This window comes from Indicator indicator, chromosome 3 (genome assembly GCF_027791375.1).
Source record: "Indicator indicator isolate 239-I01 chromosome 3, UM_Iind_1.1, whole genome shotgun sequence".
In the NCBI taxonomy this organism is placed as follows: domain Eukaryota; kingdom Metazoa; phylum Chordata; class Aves; order Piciformes; family Indicatoridae; genus Indicator; species Indicator indicator.
This window is the reverse complement of record NC_072012.1, coordinates 7,708,486-7,729,483: the sequence shown is the minus strand read 5'-3', so window position 1 is coordinate 7,729,483 and position 20,998 is coordinate 7,708,486. Positions and strand designations below refer to the sequence as shown.

Below are 20,998 nucleotides of genomic sequence, written 5' to 3'. Positions count from 1 at the left end.
ATTGAGTTTATGTCCATTGCACCTTGTCCTATGACTGGATATCACTGAAAAGAGACTGGCTCCATCCTCCTGACAGCAACACTTCAGATGTTTGTAGACATTGATAAAGTCCCCTTTCAGCCTTCTCTTCTGCAAATGAAACAGCTCCAGGTCTCTCAGTCTTTCCTCATAAGAGAGATGTCCCAGTCCCTTAATCATCCTTGTAGGCCTCCTTTGAACTCTCTCCAGTAGTTCCCTATTGAACTGGGGAGCCCAGAACTGGACACAATATTCCAGATGTGGACTAGCTAGGGCTGAGTAGAGGGGGAGGAGAACCTCCCTCAACCTGCTGGCCACACTCTTCTTAATGCACCCAACTATATTGTTGGCCTTTTTGGCCACCAGAACACATTGCTGTCCCATGAGTAATTTATAATCCAGCCCAGCAGGACTCCAACGTCCTTCTCTGTGCATCTACTCTCCAGCAGGTCAACCCTTAACCTGTACTGCTGCATGGGGTTATTCCTCCCCAGGTGCAGGACTCCACACTTATCCTTGAACTTCATTAGGTTCCCCTTTGTCCATATGTCCAGGTCTTGCTGAATAGCAGCACAGCCTGACAAGGTGTCAGCCACTCCTCCCAGTTTTGTACCATCAGCAAACTTGATGAGAGTGCACTCCATCTCTTCATCTAGGTCATTGATGAAAACGCTGGACAAGACTGAACCCAGCACTGACCCTTGGGGAACATCTCTGGCTGTAGGTCTCCAACTTGTCTCTGTAACAGTTCTCAATCCAGCTCACCTTCTACTCTTCTAAGCCACATTTCCTGAGCTTTCTCACAAGGATGTCATTGGAGACAGTGTCAAAGACCTTCCAAAAGTCAAGGAAGATAGCATCCACTGCTCTCCTTGCATCTACTCATTCAGTCACAGCATTGTAGAAGGCTATCAGATTAGTAAAACATGACTTCCCCTTGGCAAATTCACGTTGACTGCTCCTGATAATCTTATTTTCCCCCGTGTGCTTGGAGATGACCTCCAGAATGAGCTGCTCCATCACCTTTCGAGGGACAGGGGTAAGGCTGAGTGGTCTGTAGTTTCCCAGGCCCACCTTGTTATCCTCTTGAAAGCTGGAGTGACGTTGGCTTTCCTCCAGTCCTCAGGGACCTCTCCCATTCCCTGTGATCTTTCAAAGATGATGGAGACCGGTAAAGCAACATCAGCCAGCTCTCTCAGCATGCATGGGTGCATCCCACCAGGGCCCATGGATCTATGTATGTTCAGCTTACTCAAATGATCTCTAACCCAATCCTCACTGACCAGTGGAGAGTCCTCCTTCTTCCAAGCTTTCTCTCTTACTTCCAGAGTCTGGGATTCCAGGAAGAGTCTAGGAATCACAGGAAGATGTTTTGGAACCTTCAGCTAAAGGATAAATGTCTGAGAGAAACCAGGAGCAAATAGACACAGGCCTCAAAGTAACATCTGCCTGTTATACAATGCACTTTAGGATCCCAAATCAGTATAGCAATTAAGTTCGTGTTTGAAATCATAGTTTCTTTTTTTCTAAGGTCTGAGGTTAGGATCTATACCCAAGGTCCTGTCTTGCAGTGCTCCTTTAAAATCTTGTTGGTTTATTTTAAGAGAGGAGAGGTTTAAACCCTGACATGCAGGTTTAATTCCCAGATGAGTAGCAATAATCGACATTCTGACTCAGATGACAAGAGTAGTAGTATGTATGCATGTGCATGTGTATCACATCATTCATGCTCCTTCAGTGAAAATTGCAGTGCTCTACATTTTTCTCTCAAAACCAACTCAACATTGTTAGAGCCCAAAATCTACCTTCCTCTCCTTCTGTTTGTCTGAATGTATACACTGGGATGAGGGATTATTACCTTATCTGCCTCTCAACATGCAGTGGGAGGAGAGTTGCAAGGGTATGAGAAATCATTCCTGAAAATCCCAGATATAAAATGCCAAGAAATGGTACATAACTCATTTAGGGTTGCATAATCACTGGTATGATTAAAGATACCAGTGTTTTCCTTTTTAATTTAGCTCTGGTTTTCTTTTCCAGACAGCTGTGCACAATGTGTTGCTTGCTTGAGCTCCATATGGATGCTTCTATTACTGATGTTTGTTTTTCTTTGTTTCCCAACAGCTCAAATAGATTTTTTTTTTTTAATGTGATCATTCTTAATATAAAATCAAGTAGCTTTTAGGAAGTTTTTTTAGTGTAGTAAACCAAAATATTTTAAAGAGAGCTGGAAAATTATACATTTTCTTGCCTGTCTTCCAGTTTTCTTTGCCCTTCTTTCCTGTTTTCAGGACTCTATTAGGTGAGCTGACAGTTGAGTATTGTCCTCCTCTAGCACATCATCAGGGCCTCTAGTAATATTATCAGTCATAAACTTTCTTTCAGATTTTCATGGTTGCTAACCTGAAACTCTTTGGCAGAGGATGGAGGGTTGAATACACCAAAGAGCTTTCTCTCTATAACTCCTCATTTTTATTAAAACACGTGTAAAATTATGAAATTTTTGTAGAGAAAGTTCTTAACCTAAATATTGAAGCTCTTACTAATTTTCACTGAATCCAGTGAGAGTTTTACTTGAGCAGAGCTTCCAGGCTTGCCAATCATTTACTGTCTTAAGAGAAAGAGGCCAGATTCCCAAATCGGGGTTCAGGGGTTGAGTAGTGCGGAATCTGTTCTAAATGCGTGGGGCAGAAACACAAGATGGGAATGGACTCATACGTATTTTTACAGACAGGATGAAAGGTCTTGAAAGGCAAGTTTTAACAATAGATGTGTCTGTATATTTTAACACTTTATGTGTTCTCTATTTCTGCAAATGATGACTGGCAGTGATTGGATCCTTGAAGTGTCTTAAGGACCTTGGGATTAGAGGACCCCTGCAAATGTGAGTCTATAGGTTTTAAGCTACTGAACTTCCCCCAGATAAGCTGTGGTAAGTGCATACACAAAAATCAATGCTGCAAGTTGCACAATTCACTTTCAGGGTAAAAAACTTGAGTGCATTTTTTTCAAGTTTTCTATTTTTCAGATACAAGCCTCAGTGACAAAGAAAGTTATTTTCTGATATGTTTCTTCAGCAGACTAACTTCTACTGTAGTATTGTTTTCAGATCTTTTGTCAGTCTTGCTTGGTCTGTTTGTTAATGATAACAGCTGTGACTCATCAGTGCAATTTTCAGGTCTTTTTGGCTCAATGGCATGCATCAGATTTTACACCTTGTACCACTATTCCACTGCTTGCTGATGACTAGGTGCTGAGCAGTTATGAATAGCTGGAATGATAAGTAAATGTTCAACAGAGAGTTCTCTATTAGGTGTTTACAGTCAGCTTCTGTATCTGTGTGTTTTGTTACTTGATTGCCTTCACCTTCATGGTGCAAGTAGTAGCAGACAGTTGTAGAAACAAGTTAAATAGGTTAGCCTATTATAATAGTCAGACTCTACATTTCTATAAAGATCATGAAACCCTCAAATTAAGAATCACTTACTTTAAATGTCATAGTCTGTGCTTAAGCTGATGGAGTGTCTGCATATAAACCATCCATCTGTACTCACCTTGGAGTCACAAGAGAGAAACAGGTATTTTGTGTGCATGATTGCCCTCATCCTAAAATATACATATTTGCTGCAGCTCAGATGAACTACTCTCTGGTTTGTTTTTTTTTTTTTGTGGATGAAGTCCTGTGGACTTCAGTTAACTGTCACCTTTGAAAATAGAATTGTTACTATTGGAAGTTCAGATCTATGTTCGCTCTGGAAATCTAATAAAAATAGGGAATTCTCATTGTGTGAAAGGCTTCTAATATTCAGCCTTCTTCAAAGCTATTATGTGAACACACTGCTTTTCTTATCCTGATTTTTCTATCTCTTTATCTGAAAATTTTTCCCTTCAAAAGTACTTTAATGTTTGGTCACCCCACATTAATCTTCAAAGTTCAAATGAGATAAAACTTTCTTTACATGTTAATTTGACATATGTTTGCTTTCTTAGGCCAATGTGATCTGAGAAGTACCAAAAGAAGTAAGAGTATAAATCACCATAGGCCTAAGGTTTTTTTGTTAGGTATGGGGAAATAATCAAAAGTGTAAAATAAATCTTGGTTGCTGTCACCTATGAAGTTAGATTCTCAGACTGTCATAATAAATTAAGAAACTGGGAGCTATGTGACAGCAGCATCAATCTCAGCCTCTTGTTTCTGCAAGTCTTCTTGTTGTCTGAGCCTCTTTCCTTAAATATTTACTCCCCAGAGGGGGTAATCAATCATGGTAAAGATTTCTCTACATGGAACACTCAGGGAAGTAAAGAATAATCAGCTTAGAGTATGAAGTTAATATGTATACATTAAAACAGCTAAATCCCATTTGGTCTGATATGGTTGTAGATGGCTGTGTCTTAGTTCAGCAAGGCAGTTTTATTCTGCTTTATTTATTCTGCATCCTTACTCTTTGTACTGTTTGTATTAGTTTCATATATTTCGTTAATCCATCTTAACTTTTTCACAATAGTAGATTTCTAAGCCAGTGTGGCCTATATTGATGTGTACCTTAAGAGAAAAGCTATAAAATATATTAAAATTAACCAAAGCTTTGAGAGCCACATTGTAATTAGCATTTATTTAAAGTAAGGGAGAAGGTGTCTTCACCTGAGGGTGCAGGATTTCAGCCTGTAATGAGTGTGTTTACCAGTCAGATGTATGTGACACCCAAGCCTTCCTTCATCAAATGGTGTCTTTGTCAGTCCTAGAAATTACATAGATCCAATTAAGACACGGAATTCACATGGATTACAGCAAAGTCATCTGGTGTCTGATTTCAAATATAGTCACTATTACTATACTATGCCCAGAATGCAATGAGTTCTTGGCAGTGTTGATTTATGATAGAATAAATGTAGTTTATACAGTCAAGAAATTGCTGTCAAAAAAGAGTAGCTGTTGCATAGTTCCTCGCTGCATAGTTGCTTACCTCATTTGAAAATGAAACAAAATTATTTTCCAATATGGATAAGTATTATAAAAGGTTGGCAATGGATTTCCTTAAGTAGATTCCAGGGTCCTGGCTTTATGTAGTGCCCTTCTTTTGCTGTCCAATACTTGCCATGAATATCTGCATCTTGACATTATTCTATTGACTTCAGTGTACAATGTGCATACTTTAAAGATTGAATCAAATGACAAAACCAAGATAGAATTGGGTTTTTTTACTGCTTCCATTACCTTCTCTAGACTTCAATCCAGATAATTCTCAGGTATCTCAAACTATCCCCTGTGTACAGGCAACGCCTTACTGGAATTGTATCAGGGTGCAAGATGTAATTTTGCATAAAAATGGAAGCAGGAAGGAACATGGTCTGGTTGAAATGGCATATTTTAATATGACTTTGTGATCACTATAGCTAACATCTAAATAATAATAATTATTACTCATGAATTGAAACCTTAAGTAATCACTGGACATACTTTACAAGAATGAGTACTTAGAGAATTAGGAAATAAAATTCATGGTTAAGAGGCCTCACAGGATATTGAAAGAAATGTTTGGGAACAACTGAAATATATTTTGTTAAATATGTAATACTGGAGTGGACATACATCATTGTACTATAGGACAGGAGCAGAACTGAGAAGCTTTTTCATTGCATTATAACAAAACTAAATTTTAACTGAAGAGAAAGTTGCCAGAGCAATGAGGTTATAGTACAGCCTCTTCAGCAGAGTGGTTATACTTTAGTTAAAACAGAATGGAAGTAAAATCGGAGACTTTTAAAGAACAGGAAGATATATTTGATAAATTTATTTAGACATCAGCGTTACAGATGCTTCTCAGCAAGATCTCAGCATCCAGAGTTCTGGGAGCCTCAAGCTCTGTGTACTCGAGGTGATATGTTAGTGAGTGAACTTTTATGGTTTACATTTTTATTTTTCCCTATCGTAAGAATATTTGTGCAGAGAGAAATATATTTCTATTGCAAGGTCTTGAAACCTGGCTTTACTTTAAAAGTTGTGAATATAAAATTGTATAGTTCCTAAGGGGAAGAAAGCGTTGGGGTTTTTTTAAATTGTAAGGTACAGCATACATTTTTTTCATAATATTTTTATTTTCTTGCATCAGACAATACAGAATTTACTATTTTATAGGTGAATTTTTTTATAATTCTTTTCAACAAAATATGCTTGAATGGGAAAGACCTGGTTTTTTCTGCAAGGAATTTTTCACCAGGAGAGTTGATCTTGAAAGTGAAGTGTTCTATTTTGTCTGTACCTGAATCAACACAGATTTCCTAAAGTGATTTTTTGCAAATATTTCTGATGTATTTTTATTGTGACCAAAAGGAGCTGATTTTAAAAAAAAAAAAGTTTGCTGCTACTGATAACTTCTATATTAAAGTACCAGAGTAACATTTCTCAGATACATATTAGCGAATAAAGAGTATCTGTGTTTCTGTATTAGCTTCTGAAAAACAGAGTTTGCAATTCAATACTGAATTGAGAGAAGTCTCACGATTGCTAATCCTTGTTCTTGTGGGGACCTCAACTTACCATATGTCTGCTGGAAATACAATACAGGGGAGGCGTAATAGTCTGAGGTTCCTGGAGTGTGTGGAAGATAACTTCCTGACAGCTGGCAAGTAAGCCAGCTAGAGAAGGCTTCCTGCTAGACCTGTTTGTGAACAGGGAAGGATTTGTGGGTGATGTGAAGGTTGGAGGCTGTCTTGGGCATGGCAATCAAGAAATGCTAGAGTTTTCAATTCTGGAAATAAGGAGGGAGTAGGCAACAGAACTGCCGTTTTGAACTTCTGGAGGGCAGTCTTTGGCCTGTTTAGGAGACTAGTTAACAGTCTCCTGCAGGACAGTCCTGAAGGGCAAAGGAGTCCTGGAAGACTGGAGCTTCCTGGAAGGCAGGAACTCCTAAATGCACAGCAGCTGATCGTCCCTCTGTGCTGAAAGATGAACTGGCAGGGAAGAAGCCTGACCTGACTAAATAGAAAGCTTTGGCTGGAATTCAGGGGGAAAAAGGATAGTTAGAAGAAGGGGCAGGCAATTCAGGAGGATTGCAAGGATGTTCTGAGATTATGCAGGGAGAAAATTAGAAAGGCCAAAGCCCAACTTGAACTTTATCTAGCTACTGCTGTGAAAGATAATTTGTTTCTATAAATACATTAGCAACAAAAGGAGAAGAAACTCCCCCATCCTTTATTGGATGTGGGGGCAAACATAGTGACAAAGGCTGAGAAAAAGGCCAAGGTACTAAATGCCTTCTTTGCCTTAGTCTTTAATGCTAACACCAGTTGTTCTCCAAGAGCCCAGCCCCTTGAGCTGGAAGAAAAGGAACGGGAGCAGAACGAAGCCCTCATGATCCAAGAGGAAACAGTTAGCTACACCACTTAGACACACACAAGTCTATGGTGCCAGGTGAGGTGCACCCAAGAATACTGAAGGAGCTGGAGAACGTGCTCACATGCCACTTTCCAGCATTTACCAGCAGTCCTAGCTTGCCAGGGAGATCCCATCTGACTGGAGGTTAACAAATGTGATGCTCATCTACAAGAAAGGCTTGGAAGGATGATCTGGGGAACTACAGGCCTGTCAGTCTGACCTCGTTTCCAGGGACGGTTACGGAGAAGATCAGCTTGGGTGCCATCACAACCAGATGATCAGTCCCAGTCAGCCTAAGTATATGAAAGACAGGTCCTGCTTGACTAACCTGATCTCCTTCTACAACAAGGTGACCTGCTTAGTGGATGAGGGAGAGGCTGTGGATGTTGTTTACCTGGACTTTAGTAAAGCTTTTGGCACTACTTCCAAAAGCATTTTCCTGGAGAAACTGGCTGCTCCTGGCTTGAAGAGGTGTACCTCTTGCTTGGTGATCAGTCACAAGTGGTGTTCCCCAGGGCTCAGTATTGTTGCCACTTGTCTTTAATATCTTTATTAATGATCTGGATGAGAGGATCAAGGGCACCCACTGTAAGTCTGCAGATGATACCAAGCTGGGCTGGAATGCCAATCGGCCTGAGGATAGGAAGGCTCTACATAGTGACTTGGACAGTCTGGGTCATTGGACTGAAGCAAATTGAGTGAGGTTCTAAAAGGCCAAGTGCTGGGTCCTGTATTCAGGTCACAACAACCCCATGCAACACTCCAGGCTTGGGGAAGAGTGGTTGGAAAGCTGTCCAGCAGAAAAGGACCTGAAGATGCTGGTTGACAGCCAACTGAATATGAGCCAACAGCATTATGGCCTGTATCAGCAATGGTGTGACCAGCAGGTCCTGGGAAGCGATCATGCCCCTGTACTTTCACTGATGAGGCCATACCTCGAATACTGTGTTCAATTTTGGGTACTCTCACTATAAGAAAGACATTGAGTAGCTGGAGCAGGTCCAGAGAAGGGCAACAAAGATGGTGAAGGGTCTGGAGCACAACCACTGAGGAAAATGCGGTTGTTTAGTCTGGAGAAAAGGAGGCTGAGGGGAGACCTCACTTCCACAGTTCTGTGAAAGGAGGTTGTAGTGAGGTGGGGGTTGGTCTCTTTGCCCAAGTAAGAGGTGGTAGTGTAAGAGAAAATGGCTTCAAGTTGTTCCAAGTGAGGTTCAGGTTATATATTAAGAAAAAAATTCTAATTTCTTCACAGAAAAGGTTATTATGCATTGCAACAGGCTGCCCAGGTAGGTGCTGGAGTCACCATCCCTGGAGGTATTTAAAAGGAGTGTAGATGCAGTGCTTAGGGACATAGTTTATCAATGGATTTGACTACACTGGGTTAATAGCTGGACTTTATGATCTTAAAGGGCTTTTCCAACCTAAATGATTCTATGATTCTAAATAATGGATACATACATTGGTACACGTAAACTTAACTGGGGAGCTTGATGACTTCCTTTGAAAAAGTTGATCAGCTTCATTTATTTAATTATTTCTGTTGTTTATTTTGAAGGCATAAGTAAGAAACGCCTTCTGAAATTAGTAAGAGACAGAATAAAAATTAATAATATGACACTGAAGAATGTGTTCTGGATCTCACTACTGATTTATAGTGACAAGTGTGGAGCTGCACTTGCAGGACAGTGAGCTAGACTTTTATTGTGTGACTTACAAATCATTTAAACCTTGGTTATGTAAGATGCTAAGCACCCTGGTTCCAGTGTATCAAATCTACACACACACAAGATATGAGTCACAATATCTGCCACCTGACCTACTGCAGCTCTTCCTTTAATAGGCCTGAGACTGTCTATATGGCACTGAGTGTTATTCAGTACTTAGGGAAACCTGTGAACCCACCTGTGTGAACATCTTAGGAAAGTCTAAGAGACTTCATTTTGCTCCCTTTAAAAATAACTGAAAGAACACCTCCTAACTATAAATTCAGCATCGATTAGGCTCTGCAGGGACCACAGGCACTGTCTGTTAATGACAGCATGTTGAAAGAACTTGAAACGTGTTCTTGTGCTCTGAAGTGACATGAATATGCTGGGTATGGACTGAGTTTTGTTCTGAGTGTTTGAATTTGAGATTGCAACTAAAAGAACTAGGAAGCTGAGCTCCAAATAAAAAGCTTCCAACAAATGTCCTCTTCATAATTTCACACAGGCTATGTGTCTGAGCAGGACTTTAGAGACTTGAAGTTGTAAACTTTTCAGTGGACCATCAGTCTGTTGGCCTCAGCATGCAAATAGTTTTCCCTCCTACGTAAGATTCTTTACAACCAATGTCAGATATCTTGAAGTTAAAAGTAGGAAGGCTTTTAGTGAAATAAGTTGCCTGTAGAAAGCTCTGAATTGATTGATTCCTGTCATTTACAGATTAACTTGTGCATGAACACAAGGTTTTCTGTCTTCTATAGGTATTTAACCTGTCTGTTGTAACTGCAAAGTGATTAGATATATTAACTTCATATAATGGACACAGGTAACATGACTCTTAAGTACTTTAAAAAACCCTGCACAATTTTATGTAGCTATTATAGAAATCCATTCATGCATTCCCATGTGCTAGTGAAAAGAATACAGCTCTGGTGAGTTTTATGGGGAAGGTGGAGATGAGGTGGTTGTTTGTTTTGATTTATTTTGGGTTCTTTGTTTGTTTTGGCTTTACACTACCATGGCAGCTCCAAACTTCTGAAATTCATCCCTTCTCTTCATAATTATGAGATAATGAAGTCAGATTTTTTTGCACTGTTGTTGCTTATCATTGATAATTCCCAGCATTCTGACTGATGAAGGCAATACTTCTTTCTCTTTATAAGAGATGCATGTAGCTGATGGCATTCATCTATTGAGTTGCTTAGCAATGACACAACTTACTGCATCTTACATGTACTGATAGGTGGCTGCTGCTTAGCTAATGAGCAGGAATGCAACTGTTTTCTAAGGCTGTTCTTAAAACCAAGTCATCCAAACCAAACAACCACAGCAAACTGCATCGAGTGGCAAGCTCATTGCTGTTCCATATGAAAAAATAGAAACGAATGCTTATTGTAAGATCTTGGGTATCTTTCAGAATATCTGTCAAGAGAACTCAAAGATAATATTTGCTCTAAATACTGTGTTACTTATATTTAGGTGAGTGGAAATGCTGAACTCATTTCCCAAGTGGCACAAATGCCCATTTTCCCAAACATTTTGTGCCAAATGAAGTATTCATTCACTGAAGATGTACCTACCAAAACTACTCAGAAACTGAGGCTGCATTTATAGAACACTTTTCTTAAGTGGAGATGCTTTCAGGAAAATTGAATTGGTTTGTTATGACCTACAGGAGCAATTTCAGCACTTCCAAAACATTTTCAGCATTTTTCTGTTCCCCAAAAGTTTAATGATGTGTGCCTAATTAGCCCGATGTTTTTCAACTCATGGTATGGTTTTCTTTTCAAAGTGTTGAAGATTGTGCTTCAAACTATTCCATTTCTTCCACTTTTCATAGACTCGAAATATTATCAATACAGAGAGTGAGAATTACTTCATAGTCTACTGGATGTTGCAATGACTAGATTGCCTCATCTGAATCTGGGGACTCTAACTGTATTACTCACAAACGATAAACTCATTAATCTAGCAATTTCCTTGGCTTTTATTGCCAGAGCTCAGGAACAAAATGCTTCATATTGTGTAGACCTGGAAAATATTGCCAACTTGTGATGAAACTATTGACCCACAGCAACATCATTTTTATTTTTGTGAGAAAACAAACAAACAAACCCACTCAAACAAAAAAGCAGTTTTGTGTTAAACCAAACCTGATTTTTCTGATCCTGGCATGGTCTATAAGTAGACATAAAAGGAAGCAGGTATAGGCAGTAGTTATCCTGGAAGAAGGATAGAGAATACTGCCTCAGTTGATCCTGCAGCAGTTAATGACGCTCCAGAGAGAACCCCAGGCGAAACAACAATAAAAAAAAGGACGTTATGGTAATAGACTGGATAGTTTACTCAATTTGTCCCAATTTTTTACTTCAGGTGTTCAGGAATGCTGGTTTGCATCTGTAATCAACTCTCCTAGTGTATGGAGAATTGTTAATCCAGCAATGCAACTTGTAGTGCCCTATATGCAGCTAGAAGTCAGTGGGAACTGCAACCTTGTTGCTACTGGGAGTGCAGCTGTCCGAGCCTCACAGCAAGAGTCTCATACAAACCTGGAGGCTATTGGCATTCTCTAGGCAGTGACACTGTAGACGAAAAGAAGCAGGATCGAAGCAGGATCAAATTCATACCACATAGTTTTAAAGCCGTGTATCAGAATAAAATTAAAAATTAAATGATTGAGAGCTTTGTTATGTTTAGGCACTCTTGTCAGGAAGCCCTATGTGTATGGGTCTGTTTAAAAAACAGACATGATTACCAAGTGAGAGGATAGAAGCTACAACGAAGATGTCATATTAAGGGGCTTGGATGTTTGTTTTGGAAATGCTAAAAGCTGCAAAAAGGGTTTTGGTGTCTTAAAAGAACAGACAGTTGTGCCCATTTGTTTAAGAAAGGAATATACAAGTGACGTCAACAGACTTGAACTCAATACCACGTTGGCGCAGCATCCATGGGGCTGTTTACTTCAGCTCAGCACATGGGCAGGCATCACATGCAGCAGAGTTAAGCTCTTGTGCTAAGTGAATATTTCCTATGTTATACATAGAAAAGAAGTCTGTTGTAGCTGTGTTTGTGTAGTTTGAAATTTAAGGAATTCCACAGTGTCACAAAATAGCTAAGGAAACAAAGATTTTAAGCGTTCCTTTTCAAATCGCACACATCTATAACTAGAAGCATAGTCTGTGGGTGTTGAGGTGATAGGTGATTGTTAGCCCATCAGGAAACAAGATTCTCTGGGACAGATCGTGGGCATCATGTTAGGTATTGTATCCTTGTCCATAAGAAAAGAGTGGTTCTAGGCAGGAATTGATCATTTTAGAATTATCTTAGTATTCATAAAGCAAGAGCATCCTTGCTTCATGTTTCTCTTCTGTAAAATGTGCCATATTTTCAGGGATTTTGGTTTATCTTTAATGTCGAGTCCAATAAACATTAACTACTGTAAGATTTTTTTTTTTCCCCCCAAGTGTATCTTTTCACAGCAAGGGCTCTAGTGAAGATTCCTACTGCTGTGATAGTGACTGACATACTGGATTCAAGGGTGTGGTGTTCTTTACCCTTCTCTTCACCAGGTTTTTCAGTTACATAAAGAAATGAGGTGGGGGAGAAAGGCAGAATTCTAGCCTTGTGTACAAATACAGAAATTTTGGGCTCTGCTTTTAAATTCTTCATGCAGTCTCATTTCCGCTCACCTGGAGATATGAATGCTGTGTACTTAGGTAGTGTTTATTTCCTCTAATACTTCCCTTTGCGTGGTCGTAGAAAGTTGGTCTAAGAAAGATGATGAAGCAGTTATTTCAGTTAGAATTGCAGAATAGTTTATGTTAAGAAGGACCTTTAGAGATCATATAGTCCAGCTTCCCCTTCAGTGAGCAGGGACTGCTTTAACTAGATCAGGTTGCTTAGAGCCCCATCCAACCTGAGCCTGAATGCTTCCAGGGATGGGGCTTCCACCACCTCTCTGGGCAATCTGGGGTGGTGATTTGCAATGATTCTCGTTCCCATGGCCCCCTCAGCCAATGCAATGTATCACCCTCCCTACCTTTACAGCATGTCACTACTTGTATGACCATTCTAGCAGAAATGTCTGCCTGCAGCCTCTAATCTGATACTGCTTGCTTCACTCCTACATGCCAGATTTACTCTTAGGGCTTCCACAGCTATCTTGAAATCAGATCTCCCAAGACACCCACTACAGTAAAGCGTCATGGTACTTGGAGGGAATGCAATAGAAAAGTGAGAAGAACTGTACCAAATGTTGCTGTCATTAAGATTAACTTCTAGAAATGAGAAATTTTAAACACCATATACTGAAGTAATCTGAATTGTTTCTCTGTAGTTCTCATATTTATGTATTACTGTACTTCAGAGCTCAAAATACATAAGGTAAACAGTAGAAGGCTGAGGGGGGTCTGTAAGATCAAGAAAGATGCAGAAGAGGCAATAAATATTTACTGTTTCTCACAATAATGGGATTAGGGAACATTCATTCAGATTATGAAGCAGCATGTTTGAAAAAAAAGTATGTGGGGTTTATGTAACTCAAATTGCAGAAGGAATTGCTACATCATGTTGGGTACAGAAGAGATTAGAGAAATTTGTTCAGAAAAGATGCAGTGGGACAATGGTCTAGCAAGTGATTTAGGAATACTGATAGGTACGTGACTGCTGAAAACTGAGAAAGCATGCCAGAAATGGATCCGTTCCATCTCTCGTTCTTCTCCTGATTATCAACCATAGGGCAGTGTCAAAGAGAAAATGCTGGGCCACATGTTCTTTTGCTTTAAGAATAACTATGACTGCAGTAAGTCCAGGAATACGATTCTTTTGATGAGACTTTCAGCCAGCTTTCTGACTAGGAATATTCGGAATATAATGATCAAAGAGTAGCTTAGAGAAAGACCGGAAGGATCAACTCGCTGATCATGAATCAAAGTTGTGATGGTTTGAAACTGTCTTTTTAATTTTTCCTTGCAAAGTTCAGAACAGAGAAAGTGAAAGAATGTAAATAAGTCACTATTGGGTGTAAGAAAGCAAAACAACGATTGTTCTAAACACTTCCATTGGATAGATAGAAATGTTTAAGAACTATTACCCAAAACAAAGTAGGCATTCTGCACATTCTGCGTTCGGCAGTGGGGGCAGTTGCTGGGCTGTCTGGCTGCTGTTTCTTCTTCTCTTCTGGCTGAAGATAACACACTGACCTTGGCAGCTAAGTTAACAACTTTCTGCTCTAACTAAACTCTGCTTCTCTGTCCAGGGGGGTCTGGGGGGGAAGCTCCTGGGAGACAGAGGCCCCTTTGGGAGGGTCCCCTTGGGGGGAAGCAAAGGGAGATCGGTTGTGCTTTTTCTGTTGATTGTATATATTTGTGAATGTTGTGAATTTTGTATATTTGTACATATTCATTGCATTTCATCATAGATTTTAGACTCTGCTTGTAAATACAGCTTTTCATTTGCTTCCAGACTGAGCTAGCCTGGTTATTGTTGGGGGGGGGGGAATTTCAGCTCACACCGACACAAAAGTCCTGGTTTTAGACGTCTCCTAAGACTCATAATGTTATAGTAAGCACATTGTACTGCGATTCCCAAGTGCTTTGAGGACTTTGAAGATGAGACTCAGATTTCTGAGAGGCTTAAATATTTATGAAAATGAAGGAAGGGAGGAAAGAAGAGAAGATCACGGAAGCAGGTGGACAGGGGACATACAGTGACATTGACTCTGTGTTTCCACATTTGTATCTTAGAATCATAGAATCATAGATCAGTCAGGGTTGGAAGGGACCACAAGGATCATCTAGTTCCTACCCACCTGCCATGGGCAGGGACACCTCACACTAGATCAGGCTGTCTCGAGCCTCATCCAGCCTGGCCTTAAACGCCTCCAGGGATGAGGCCTCAACCACCTACCTGGGCAACCCCTTCCAGGGTGAAGAACTTCTTCCTTACGCCATGGTGAAGAACTTCTTCACTCTCATGGTGAAGAACTTCTTCCTTACGTCCAGTCTGAATCTCCCCACTTCCAGCTTTGTTCTATTCCCCCTAGTCTTGTCACTGCCTGATATCCTACTCCTGCTTGTGGTTTTCATTTTTGATACCTATAGCAGACCTTTCTCCCTCAGTGGTATCCAAACAGGACACTCAATCGGAATAGTTTTTTTAAGCCAGATACTGTAGGAAGCTCTGAGCCAGATCAGGAGGAAATACAAGTGGAGCTAGTTTGAAAAGTTAGTTAGTTCATCAGATAAATTAAATGAGAAACCAAAAGCATTTGTTTATTTAATAATTAAAACATCCATCTTTATCAGCTATAACACTTCCTCCCCTTTGATGCTGTTCCACACTACCGTTCTCTAGAGTATCTCATCTTACCAAGATACAGAACACAAGTTTTATTATGTGAAGGCAGAGGGCCAAAAAAGCTTGAGGTCTTATGCAAATTCAGATATGCATTGATTTACATAATTATTCTGATAGATATAGATGTATGTATATATGCATCCTTTATCTTTCTTTCTCTTTTGAAAGACACCTTCTTTCCCAGCCTCTCCCTGAGCTGGCTCTTCCCTTATTCCTTGTCCTTGATGATGACTGGCCAATTTGAAGTTCAGACACTCATCTCTCTGGAAGCATAGGTTTGTCACTCTGCTGTAAACCCTGTATAAGCAATTCTAACTCTTGTGCTGATTGTCATTTTAGCTATTTATTTGTGCTGGTAAGGAGTAGGTAAGGTCTATAGAAACTGAGTTATTTCTAGATGCTTCCATCAGGGATTGTCTTTGGTAGACGTAATCATAGGTCAATTTTTCGTGATGAGTATTACAGAGACAAGCTTAAGAGCCTACACGCACTTCCTCCTAGTTTTTCCTCTTCTTGAGCATGTGGGTTGGAGCAGCCATGTGGGATAACCATCTGATCTCAGCTCAACTGAGAACCTTTTTCCATTCTTTTGTGAGTTTGGATTGTGTAGGTTATTTGAAAGCTTGCTCCAGTTTTCACCCTGGGATCACCAGTAAGATTTTGAGGCTCACTCTCCCATATGCAGTGGCTAATGTACTGTCAGGTGGTGAGGCCAAGCTGTATGAAAGAACCAGATAAGGAGCCTCAGAATTGGATTTGAATTTCCATACACCAGTTTAAAGAAAGGGAGACCTGTACTTGCTGCCTTGGGACTACTGTCCTCAGAGGGGCAACTCTGGTCCTGGGTAAGACGACCAGTGGTAGCTGAATTTATGCAAAAGGGTACCAAAGAAGAAATGCTTGTTTGCTCTAAAAAAAATCATTTCCCTTTTATAGAGCAATAAAGAAAGTGAGCTTTGTATTTGTGTTCAATAAATTATAAAACAAAATTAAATGTGTTTAGTTGGGCCTTAGAGTAGGTGTTTGAGTGAAGGGATTTTATATCTTAAGTCACTTTTTTCCTATATCTACAGTTAGATCCTGAGGTACAGGTCTCCAGCAGGTGCAAACTGTCTCACAGTGGCAACAATTAAAGCTCCTGAGATTTCACCCTCAGTTTTTCAAAACACTCAGAATCCCAGTTTGATGTGTATTGCCTTCAAAACTGGAGCCAGAGAGCTTTATTGAAAACCTGGCAACTTATTTTGGAGTTTATATGGAACTTAATCTCTAGAAAATCTGGTCCAAAATGCAATCTCACATATGCTGCATTACCACTGCTTACATATTCAGCTGGCTAACTTGAGCTGCATTGAATGAGAATTGCACAAACAATGAAAGAAAGAAGAAGCTCCTTTGGCATCTATTTTATTTGTCAGCTTTGAAAAAATTCAGATAAGTGTAGGAATTGTTCTGCCAGATCTACCAAAGCTTCAGCTCACTGGAGTTGTTGGAGATCTCTGTCCTAACTTCAGAAAACTTTTTTACTCCATGCTCTAAACTGGGTTGGTAATGAGCTGATTATAAAGTGAGTTTATTGGAAGGGAAGTTTACCAAGTAAAGAATTCAGTGAATATTTTCCAGGCAGCCATGCCAAATCAATTCCTTAATATGGTGAATAATAAGCATACCACCTTTTAAGAGTGCAGTAACAAAGTGCTCCAAAAGGCCTGACCCTAGTGGGATTGAGGACTTCCTACACTACTCCAAGATTTACTGGAAAGCATACAGTATGGAGATAGAGATATAGTGGTCCTAGATCTCAGCTGCTCCCTTCCTTCAACGCCTTTTCTTCATAAATGAATATTAAAATAATTTTGATGCAAGTATTTGAAAACAATTGGAGAGATTTCTCATAGTAAAAGTTTTTAAAGGGTTTACACTGTAATAACTTTTATTCCCGTATACAGATTTGGGGCTTGGTGGTAAATTGAGCTGTCTCTTTATGGAAGTGGTAAATTTGCTATCAGAGCAGAAAATGCTCCAAGCAGAAAATCAGCATTTGCTATCAAAAGCAGGGAAAAAATATGTTTATAAATCATTCCATTTGTTTCAAATTATTCATCAGAGTTGGAAGGCAATTGTTAAGTTGCTTTGTGATACAATAAACAGAGTGCTGGAAAGTCCACATACTTTGTAGTAAAATTTTGGGGTATCTGCTTTTACCAGCTGAGACTTTTTCCTTTAGGAAGGGTTCAACTAATCTTCCATAAAGGAGGATCTAGACTCCAGTGTGTTATTGTGAAGGAACAAGTTTGAGCTGACACTGATAGGGCAGCAAGACCTGCTGACTCACAGAAGAAGGATCTCACAAAGCTGTTTTATTATCTTTCCTTCTTATAATGCAGTAGGCAGGAAAAGCCTTCAGTTCTTTTTTTATACACTCTTAAACAGCTTTGATAGGGTTATGAAAATGCTAAAATCTTGAAGAGAGTAAAAACTGAGGGTGGGGAGGATTTTGATACAGAAAATTTTAGGCAATAGCGCTTAACATTTCCTGGTAAATAAAAAGAATGAGAGGGACTGTCTTGCATTGTAGTTCAAGACAGGAGGAGACTGCCTGATTTCTCCAAGTGCTGCTGTAATTACCCTAGAGCTTTTTTACTGTGTGAGAAAGAGCTACAATTTCTGCCACAAGAAGCACCAGCAGCACACTAACAAAGAGCAGTAGCAGGCTTAGCTGAGCAAGCTGCCAGAACTAGCCAGCATTCCTGTGTTTCTTACTGCCTGTGTTTCAGAGCTTTCTGGCCTTGCCTGCAAGAGCACTGGCAAAAGCATCTTGGTAATACCTTAGTGTATTGTGGCCAGTCCCATAGGAATTAATTTCTACAGGAGCTGTGCCAGGTCTTCTGAGGTTTTCAATGTCGTGGATCATTTAGCTTTGTGGTGCTTTTCCCCTCCGCTCCAAAACTAAAGGAAAGCAAAACACACTGCAGGTCATTTGCTGACATGTTGGCACATACTGTGAAATAACTAGCTGGGGTGCAGATTCTCAATTTAAAAAAAAGGAAAACGTGGATTTTTTCAGGTGACAAGTTGCTTTTAGCCAAAGGGGGTGGGGTGGGGGAAGAAAAGAAAAAAAATATTATATACTTCTTGTGAGCAAAACAGGAGAGCTGTAAGGGTGAATGTGGGTCAAATAACTTTTAGTGGCAGTGGTTTTCCATTGAGGAAACATATGTCTCTGTTAAACACAACAGCATAAAATCTTTTATGCTAAAGAGAGCTGGTGGGGGTAGGCAGGGACCTTCAAAATAGCCAGTAGCTAATGCTGCTTTTGTGAGTTTATATATTTACCTATTAAAATGACAATACAAACATGGAACATTTATATTTAAAAAGCCTTCTTTTTATTAAACAACATTAAACAAACTGACAAAGTAAGGGGTTATGACTCTAGTAATTGAAACATGCTGTTCTGTTCAAGACCACAACTCTATAAAGATTCTTTTCACCCACTAATGCCTTTTGTGTCTTCCTGCTACCCCTGCTAGAAATTACTGTAGACCTGAAGTATGTCTTTCAAAGTAGAGTGGGAATGACAGAGTGCAACACCACACTTGGCAGATGGGGTCACAGCCTTTTTGGGATGTTAACATTCATTGTGCATTGGAAATCAATTTACAGCTCAGAATGTATGGAGACTTATCCGGATTCCCCTACTCCCTAATGTTTGGGGGACTGGGTCTTGTTGGGTTTTGGAGGGTTTTTGGTTGATTGCTTTTTTGGGGTTTCTTGTTGACTTCAAACCTGGGATACAGGAAGAATAATTAGATGGATTAATATGAATTAACTCTGATGTGGTTCAGGTAGTTTTCATTAGGTTAATCTGTGATGCCTTTCCATGGATTCCTTGCTCTTCTAGACATATATTCTGAATCTGTACATTGTCTTGCATTTCTTTTTCCTTTTCTCTTCTAGATGTTGATGAGTGTCAGGATAACAATGGAGGATGCCAGCAGATTTGTGTAAATACTATGGGCAGCTATGAATGTCAGTGCAAGGAGGGCTTTTTTCTGAGTGATAACCAACACACCTGCATCCATCGCTCCATTGGTAAGTTTTCAGTGTGTAAATTGTGCTCCTTAGAATAACTGTATTCAATCAGAAATGCAGAAACTATTTTTGAGGATTATTTTTTTTATATCCCTGGAGCTTCCAAAATAATTTCACTGGTTTGTTGGAACTGATTGATTCCTCTGCTACCCAAACTTGTAGCAGAGCCATAAATAAGACAGGGAGAAAGGCTTTAGTTTGGCATAGAAATTATACATGATTCAAACAGCAGAGCTCTGGGCAGGCAGAGGCAGATTTTCAAATGGCAACATGCTGCATTTCGGTTTCCAAGACTTACAAATTTCACATCTGTTTATCATACAATAGTTCACCTGTCTTCCACCTTAAGAAGCATGGTATCTTAAGCCAAAATGAACAGCTTGTTGCTTCCAGAAGTTGCTCAGAGCATGGGTTTTGGCCAGTCGTGTAACTTATTGCTTCATTGAAGGCTGATGATGGCTGATATTATATTGACACAGCATTTTAATTTGGTTCAGTACCCTGTGGATGGTGGATTAGAAAATTTCTCTGCCTATGCATTAGCAGTAGAAATAAGGAATCCCTGCAAAACTGTGATCTTTGTCTGCTGCTGATTTTGACTAGAATAAGCAGCTCTCACTTTTCTATACATGTTAGACATGGAAGACAAGTTTGAGTGGAAAGGGAGGAAAGAAAACAACATGCCTATAAATCTCTGCAATTAAGTGGACTCTTTATGTGCTCATTCAGGCTTCTGGTGACCCTGGCAGCAGTGGGAATATATGTGAGGAAACTCATTTGCCAATAGGCAGTAGGGAATGACAAAGTAGCATGAACAGTCCAGTGATCAATGATGTAAGCATGCTGTAAAATTTAAACAAGGCACACAAACGGTTCTGAACTATTTTAGGTCACAAAAATTCACCAGAAAATCCTACTCGACCACAGAGTTTGAATTCAGTCACACTGTTGACAAGCAAACTGTTGTGGTGTGGCATCTCAGAAATGCAAATGTGTTTCTGACACTGTATATCTGCTTACACAGAATTGGGAAGACAATTAGTAATTTTGAGTTTCAGAAATGAGAATCTCCAGAAAATATTCATTTTTTAGCATAATTTATAAGTTTTAAGCAACTGAGGTGTTTTGAGTATGACAAGAACATACAACTAATCTCCATCAACTTTTGCATTTTAGAGGTAGTTATCTAGTCAGGTTTTAGGCATTCTTTATGACATAAATTGTTGACATTTCTGTCCAGTGTGAAACAACCCTGGCACAAAGATATCCCAACAGAGCAAGGAATAGTAGCCGGCAGCTTAATGAAAAGCACTTGCAGAGTACTGTGATACACTCATTATTTCAATTTGCAATATAAAAATTGCCAGCTGTAACAAAAGATAATTTAGTTCTCTGGGATGCAAACTAAAAAAAAGTAAATGAAAAATAAGACTCTAAAGGCAAAAGTTTT

At 39.6% G+C, this 20,998-nt stretch overlaps 1 protein-coding gene across 3 annotated transcripts in view; it reads left to right on the top strand.

The window, feature by feature from the left end:
- The window catches only part of SCUBE1 (signal peptide, CUB domain and EGF like domain containing 1), a 214,215-nt gene that overhangs the window by 40,927 nt on the left and 152,290 nt on the right, over positions 1 to 20,998 (top strand). For all 3 annotated transcript variants that reach the window (XM_054399407.1, XM_054399410.1, XM_054399409.1), the window contains one exon: positions 19,414 to 19,548. In XM_054399407.1, coding sequence (XP_054255382.1) covers positions 19,414 to 19,548 — 135 coding nt within the window. The remainder of the gene's footprint in view (positions 1 to 19,413; positions 19,549 to 20,998) is intronic.